Source organism: Brachionichthys hirsutus, chromosome 15 (assembly GCF_040956055.1).
Source record: "Brachionichthys hirsutus isolate HB-005 chromosome 15, CSIRO-AGI_Bhir_v1, whole genome shotgun sequence".
Classification (NCBI taxonomy): Eukaryota; Metazoa; Chordata; class Actinopteri; order Lophiiformes; family Brachionichthyidae; genus Brachionichthys; species Brachionichthys hirsutus.
The window spans coordinates 10,234,089-10,242,333 of record NC_090911.1 but is presented as its reverse complement, the minus strand read 5'-3'; the positions used below and the strand labels follow the sequence as shown (position 1 = coordinate 10,242,333).

General features: G+C 48.7%; 1 protein-coding gene across 1 annotated transcript; it reads left to right on the top strand.

The window, feature by feature from the left end:
- Positions 1 to 650: 650 nt before the first annotated feature.
- LOC137904205 (protein kinase Npk) lies at positions 651 to 8,208 on the top strand. Its single transcript, XM_068748352.1, has 11 exons — positions 651 to 957; positions 1,897 to 1,984; positions 2,792 to 2,893; positions 3,388 to 3,453; positions 3,555 to 3,583; positions 3,690 to 3,827; positions 3,947 to 4,033; positions 4,720 to 4,794; positions 4,932 to 5,038; positions 6,542 to 6,722; positions 6,796 to 8,208. The coding sequence occupies exons 1-11, from the start codon at positions 799 to 801 to the stop codon at positions 7,726 to 7,728; spliced, it is 1,965 nt and encodes a 654-aa protein (XP_068604453.1). The 5' UTR covers positions 651 to 798; the 3' UTR covers positions 7,729 to 8,208.
- The last annotated feature ends 37 nt before the right edge of the window (positions 8,209 to 8,245 follow it).

Sequence of the window (8,245 nt, the reverse complement as noted above, 5' to 3'; positions counted from 1 at the left end):
TGACATTCTTCTAAGTGAAGCTGCTGAAGTCCAAAGTGACAACAACAGCTGGAACATCTTGTACGTACTGGTGGAGGACCAGTACGCACGTTCCTCTGGTTTATTTAGCGATTTGCTTGTGGACTGGTTCATTCCTGCTCTCCAGAGGAAGAACACCTGCGGGTTCTGTGTCCTCTGGAAGCGGCTAGCTTGGCTGATCTCACCTGTCCCCTCCCTTCTCGGTGATGTCACCGTTGCTGCCATGCTTGATGATGTCACTGAGTCGTTTCTTTGTGTGTGTGTGTGTGTTTGATGATGCTAGTGGCAGTCGTCCCTGCTTTGTGTTTGACCTGCTGTATCCCACTGTTGTGTGCCCATCGCTGTGTGTGGAGAGCTTTATATAGCCACAGTTATGCAGGAAGGATTGCCCTGGATGCCAGTGACCATATTTGATCAGTGCGTCTGCTGCTCGCCTCCCCTTCATCTCGGCGCTCTGTGCTTGTGTTTGTGTGCATGCTACGCGCTGTAGTTGCACCGAATCGCCACAGTCGGGCAGTGTAGTGCTTTGTGAGGTGATGACGGAGGGGGGCATCGACCTCTCCTGACTCACAGCGAGTAAACTTCTCTCTCTCTCTTTCCAGCACTTTCTGCTTTCTTCTCTCTGACAGCCTGCTCTGCTGGACCGGCTCCATCAACTCCGATCCCGCGGTGGAAAACCTCTTTATTTCCTATCCTCCTGGGCTGATTTGTGACTGGGACACACTCTTCTGGACGTCCTCTGGAGGGGAAGTGTGTGTGTGTTAGCGGGGTCAGTATGCCATGTCGTCCCCCGGCTCGTCGTTTGTGCAGATAAAGCACGAGGACCTGCTCTTCTATGAGAACTGTGGCGGAGGCAGCTTTGGGAGCGTCTACAGAGCCGTCTGGATTTCCCAGGACAAGGAGGTGGCAGTGAAGAAGCTTCTGAAGATCGACAAGGAGGTGAGGATGAGACGGCGTGACCCGACGCTCCTGCAACAGAGCGGCATCATGTGAAAATCGGAAGCAGTGCTAGATTCATCTGCGGTGCTTTCGCTGCTCTGAACGGCATGAATCCGTTTCCATTACTTTCCCGCAGTTTCTTGGGACTCCAAAGACTCCCTCCCTCCTTCCCACTCTTTCTGTATGAATGTGTTTATCTTAAACATACCTCTCCTTGTCCCCCCTCCTCCTCCCACTCATTGTGGAAGGAGCATTTTTTATTTTATTTATGCCAGCACTCCCCTGTTCCTCCCATTGTGCGTTAGGGCGAGGTGTGTGCGGTCATGCGGGGCTTCGTGCACCGCGCCGCTCATAACCGGGCTGGTAGAAGCTCTCGCAGCTCAGTGTCAGGAAACTGTTACAAGTGATGGCGACCTGCGGGTCAAACGGGCACGGCCGATTTGTTGTGGCAACCGATTTCAATAATGTAAAGTTCGTACATGGGCCAAGCTGGAAGGAGACCGGGATGAAAATAAAGAGCAGTCCCCGTCACAATGAGAGAGGGATTTATAAAAGTTTATTGCGAATGTGTCACAAGTAAAAGCGCAGACGCATCAGCAAGAAAAATACAACACAAAAAACACAATGTTCTGCTTTGAAATGTTGAATTATTACAGAGCAAAGAAAGGAAAGACATCGCAGGATATAGATGTACGGAAGCTGCACCCACAAATGAATGCTGTTGGATGCAAACACACAATCTGTGTGTCTGGAAGAGCAGCGATTGGCTGATTCAAATAGCTATATTTGTAGGTGGTAAGATCTACATCTGTTTAAATGAACTGCTGAATAACGAGACATGCTTCTCGGTTTATCGGGAAAGATTTCCGCTCAGCTCTCAGACCGCCGTGCCGGAAACCCGATGACTAACAGTTCGTGTCCTCTTGTCTCCTCATCCAGGCTGAGATTCTCAGCGTCCTGAGTCATAAGAACATCATTCAGTTTTATGGAGCCGTGCTGGAATCGCCCAACTATGGCATTGTCACAGGTCAGGCCCTGTTTGTGTGTTTGTGTGTGTGCGTGTGTGAACTTTGTACCCTCTCAGATATCAACGCAGGTTGTGGGAGGATTTGAATCCATGATTTCATTCAGAAAAGAGTTTTAAAAAGTTGTCTCCAATTACAGATTGTCGTCTTTGTGGGCGTTTGCTACAGATAATATTGGGTCTTGGTTGGGGTAAAGCACCGACGGGTCGGGGTCAGGGCGGGTTTAAACCAGACGATTGTGCGAGTATTGACTGTGTTGGTGCGTGTTTGATCCTACATGCTACTTATAGACGCGCCGGTCGTTTTCGGTGGCTGGCCGGTGTTTATGTGTGTGTTTTGAAGAAGTCTACTCCAGCGCTGGTTGTTGCTGCGTTTCCTGGCAGGACATTTGTAACTGAGACCGGCATGTTTGGATGTGGTTGTAATCCTGGATGGGGTCATACGGTTAAGATAAAGCACTGACCCGTCGCTGTGGGCCGTCTGGCAACGGTTCTCGCTGCCGCGCCGTCCTCCTCGCGGTCAAGACGATGTTGTGCACGATTGAATGTTTGACGTTTGTTTAAAACCTGCTGTTTGGGTTTGGATGTCAGCTGATTAAATTCAATTTAAAAAAAGCTGTATGTTTATGTTGTGTTTATTTTATTGCTATAGAAATAATCCAAAAATTGTGGGCAGCAACTTCATACGACATCACGAATAAGTCAAAGTCTGGTCACGCTTGATTAAGTCGTTCTCAGTTTGTTAGCTTGTCTGCAGGCCGAACTGCGTGTGATGCTCCTCGCATCGTGATGGCCTGTGTGTTCTTGCAGAGTATGCTAATGGGGGGTCGCTCTACGAGTATCTCTCCAGCGAGCAGAGTGAAGAGATGGACATGGAGCAGATCATGACGTGGGCCATACAGATAGCTAAAGGTATGATGATGATGATGGTGATAACCCGCCAGGGTTCCATCACCTACTGGGAATAAAAGACGCACAGCAGCAAAGACATGCGACACGCTAGATGTGATAGAAATAAGACAATAAATGTTAGAGGTCACCAAAGTTACGACGAGATCAATCACCGAGGATTATCTACAAGATCATTAAATGGCTTTTCGGTTTTTTTAAAACCTAATATCAATCTGAAACATCAGACAGATTATATTATATTATTTAAGCTTTAAACTGATCTGAAATGCAAAAAATGCAGGGTGGGGCTCTCTATCTTACCATCAAATTTCATCCGGATCAGAAATGGATTAAGGACATTATCGAGATCTAAGAAATTCTAAAAGATCAATAAAATAAATGTCGGACAATAATTTTGAGTATAAATCACAATATAGGGGGATTGAGGTGCTTGGCGGAGGCCTGCGCTTTTAGATTGCCTTTCTATTTATTATTAACCCTGTGTTTCCTTCCAGGAATGCATTACCTCCACGCAGAAGCTCCAGTAAAAGTCATCCACAGAGACCTGAAGTCCCGGAACGGTAACGCACAACCTTAAAGGCTCTTTAATGAGTTCCCCAGACCCGTTAGCGCTGACATGTCGGCGCCGGCGCACTCGTCTGACCCGTTTTTTTCTTTACAGTGGTGATGACTGCAGAAAAAGTGCTGAAGGTCGGTAACGGCGGCGATGCACAGACGACCACATGTAATTATTTTTCATTCGGCTCAGACGCTCGGATCATTTTGGGTTTTGCTCACGTCTCTTTTGGGGTTGCAGATTTGTGACTTCGGAGCATCTAAGTTCCTGTCTCATACCACCCACATGACGGTGGTGGGCACGTTTCCCTGGATGGCTCCGGAGGTCATTCAGAGCCTGCCCGTCTCTGAGACCTGTGACACATACTCCTACGGCGTGGTGAGTTCACAGTAAACGTAAAATACAGTATCGGCACCACGGGACTGTGAGTTTAGCTCTGAAAATCAAATTCTGTCGGCTGGTGGTTTTGTCCCACGTCGCTCTGTCCTGTGGCTCAGGTGTTGTGGGAGATGCTGACTCGGGAGGTTCCTTTTAAAGGATTCGAAGGGCTGCAGGTTGCGTGGCTGGTGGTGGAAAAACAAGAGGTAACCCGACCCCGACGCACGTGACCCGCACCTTGATGACCTGTCGGCGCGGCAGAGTTTGAGAAGGCCGGAGGAACAATGCGATGCTCTCATGGTTTCCACTGCGAGCGGCTGAGGCTGGGTATTTTTAGGCCTGATGTCAGCTTCTGCTCTTGTAAGGCCTGGATACACAGCAGTGGAGCTCGGCCAGACTCCCCCCCCCCCCCCCCCCCCCCTGGCTGAAACCTTTACGAGAGAGAAACGGAGAGTGGGCTTCACTTCTCCCTAAATAACTCTCTCTCTCTCCCGTTCAAAGTCTCCCTCTGGTTTTCCCTACTTCGCTCTATACCTCTCTCCTTGGCCCTCTTTCTTGCCCTCTCTGCACTCAGAGCTGGTGATATTTTGGGATTAATCCCCCGAGAAAACAGTTTCCATTTACTGCGTTGTACTACGGCGCTGTCTGACCTGGGGGGGGGGGTCGTTACTTCAAGGGCATTATCTCAGTGGTGGGGCGGGGCTTAGCATTCTTATTGCAGTTTACAACAAAAAACAGTTGTGGTTGACTATTTTTTAGCTCTTCTTAGTGCGGAAAAAGTTAACGCCGTTTTTTTGATGAACAAATCAAACGCCATTTGATGAAATGATGGATTCACTTTTCAAAGGTCTAACATGACATTAGAAAAAGGATTGTGTTCATGCGTTTCTAGAGGCTGACCATCCCCACCAGCTGTCCAGCAAGTTTTGCAGAGCTCATGAGGAAATGTTGGCAAGCAGAACCAAAGGTAAACGAAACAGATGAGGTGTAGAAGGGTCGATCGCTGAGTCTGAGTTTTATTCCTCATCTTTTTAATGCTTTTAAGGACACTAAATATAGATGTAGCCTGTTAATGCAATCTTGTATGCATGTGTGTTCCTACAGGAGCGTCCACAGTTCAAACAGGTGCTGGTAACCCTGGAGACCATGGCCAACGACAGCAGACTGCCGGACCAGTGCAACTCCTTCTTGCACAACAAGGACCAGTGGAGGTACACACACACACACACAAGAGAAAACAGTGTGTGTGCAGAGACTGAGGCATCGTCTTTTATTTCCATGCGTATCCAGTGAATCCCACTGTCTTGTCTGGATGGTGAATGCAGGGTGTGGATTGCGTTCATAAACGTCGATGCATGCAAACACCTTCAACATGCCAGCATGCACACACACACACACACACACACACGTACACACACGCGTCTCTGCAGCCTGACGCTAAGGAGGATTTGAATGTGTGACCCTGTGCTCTACTTCAGTCTATAATAAGCCAGCTGGAAAGAGTCCATGGAAGAGATTCCTCTCCTCCTCCACTCTGCCCTCACTCCTCAGAGGGAAGAGAGAGAGTGTGTGTGTGTGTGTATGTGGGGGGGGGGGGGGGGGTACAGAAATTAAGTATGAGCTGAAGAAGACGAGACCAGGGAGGAACGGGAGTATATTGTACTTTCTGGGCAACAGTGAGGATGGAGAATGGACAGATGACAGGGGTGAAATGAGTTGAAGAGAGTGTGTGTGTGTGTGTGTGTGTGTGTGGGGGGGGGGGGGGGGGGCAGCAGAGGAGAGAGGGTGAGAGATTCTGTTCATATTTAACATGAGTGTAGCGAGGCAATCAATTTTGAGTGAAGTTTTGGGTACATGTGGAAAACATGGACAAGCAAAGGGGAGAAGGAGGTGAGGGAGCAGGATGAATGAACAGGGAGGTATGGAGGGATCACCGGAGGAGGTATGATTGTGAGTCAGATCAATCCTTTTCTCTCACACTGAACTCTTGTGGCGGCAGATGGAACTGCAGCCGACTGTTTATTAGTTTCATCGATCAACACTTGATTCAGCCTGCTAAAAACTAGAACGCACGCCGTTTAACTCTGGATGATCCTTTTAATGTCCGGAGAGGCAGCGATGCAGATTTACACTGACAGAGATGATAACCCATTTAACTCATAAACAAAATTAAAGCAATGCACAACAATAAAAGTACCTGTAATGCTAATAAATATCAGCTTGAGTTCTCAAAACGACACATTTAAGGGTAAAACTGACATTTTTGTGATGTTTTATGAGAAAAAATTATACATTATTAACAGACAAAGTAAGAAAAATGACTGTTTATAAACTGTTTAGAGGAGGATTCAATAAAATAAGATAACACAAGTTTAAGAATTTATAACTAATATGCAATTAGATATGAATTTGAAGCGCTTTCAGATTAAATGGCAGTTTTTGAGTTTGAGGCAATACATTTATTGTTTCAGAGATCATCAATGAGATCTGATCACAGATCAGTGTGTTTGATGTCTTTCAGTCAGCTTTTGTCTTTCCTTATCTGTTAAATTGATGATCAGTGTTGATGATAAAGTCTATAAGGACGACGCGTTTTCACATGATGTAAACATGTAAATAACACTTTGCGTGGTGGCAGCAGCATAGTTATTGCTCGACTGCGTCTCCATTTACACAACAAGCCCAACGGCTTTGTCTGCGTCTCACAACCACAGGTGCGAAATCGAGTCGACTCTGGAGCGCCTCCGCAAGCTGGAGAGGGAGCTTCACTCCAAAGAGAAGGAGCTGGAGGAGAGGGAAAGGAGGCTCAGACTGTGGGAGGAGCGACTGATGGAGAGGTCCAACATGACTCCCAGTCCGACCTCCCTACTCATGGAGCGCTCGAGTATCTCGCCTGTAAGTGGAAGTAAAGAAACACAATCCAAACAGAACCTTTCTGCCATCCTAGAACCCTCTCCTCTTCTTCCAGTTCTTCCCCTCCATGTCCATCGGATCCAGCGGTTCGTTCTTTCGGTCGCACTCTCAGGACTCCAACAGCGCCGGGGTCAGCAGTGCTGGCGTCAGCTGCCTCCTGCGCACCCTCAGCAACGGAGACACGGAGAGGGGGGGGAGCAGCACGGTGATGGAGAGGGGGATGGGTTCGCTGGACGGCGGGAGGCTGCACGCCATGCTCCGAGGGTTGCAGGGCAGATTGGGAGAGGAGGACGATGAAGAGGAAGAAACCTTGCTGGAGAAAAGCTGGGGGCCGAGGAATAGGGATGAGAGTGGGAGCAAGGAGGGAGGGATGGTGCAGGTGACGCTCAGGAGCTTCCCGGGCGGTGTAGTGGAGAGGAAGTGGGAGGGAGGGGATGTGGAGAGAGGGGGGGTGCAGCGGAGCAGGGTCACAACCATCGTCCGAGGATACTCCGGTGGGTTTGGAGAGGCGGAAGTGGACGGGGAGAAAGAGGGAGGATGGGAGATAGAGAAGTTGGGGGACAGGGTCGAGGAGAGAGGGCTGGAGGCTGGAGGGGAGAGAGGGGGGAGGCTCCCGGCCATGTTCAAGGGTCTCCACGGGAGTTTTGGGGACATCCTGTCCTTAGATATGAATGAGATGGAGCGAATGGGTGACGTGGACATGGGCGACCTTGGGGGGATGAAGGTCTTGGGTCACGGAGCGAGGAGCGAGGTGGGAGTCGGGGGCCGTAGGAGCGACGTGGGAGTCCTAGGCGACCTCGGCGAGGCCCTCGGCCAAAAGATTAGAGGTGAGGTCGGGGTCATGGGTCACTCGGGGGTGCAGGTAAGCATGAGGTCATCGTCTAATCAGAACTCTGTGAAGAGCTGCAGCGTGCGACACGGAACCAAAATCAACATGGCTACGGCGGCCATGGACATGATGGAGCTTGATTGGTCTGACAGTGACTAGAAGACACGCACGTAGACACATGCACACACGCACACACACAGGCGAAACAATAACGATGTTAGCACGTATGGTATCGGAGCTACTGTATGTGCATTAGGATCTCCTGTTGTTGGTATACATACATCGTTTTGTTAATTTTTTTATTACATTGATGAACACCACACACACACACACACACACACGTGTACTGTGAAGTAGGAAGGAGCAAAGACGGACGTGGTCTTGTCAGGTTGTCAGAATGACTTCACCTGCGTATTTTAACGTGCTATTAAAACCGCTGCATAACAAGGTAGAAAAGGTACAAGCGCACACCTGAACCTGGGCTTGCCCCGCCCATGAGGCCGTACCTTCTTCCTGCTTGTAGTTTAGATTTGATTTGTCTAAAGTAACTTTCATCGATTCTAACCGTGTCTGGCGTGTGAATTTTCGGCATTTCTTTCTGTATATTTAATCATTTTTCAATAAAAACTAAAGATTCCATTCCTGTGATTTTCTCTGTTGGTCTACTGAACGATGT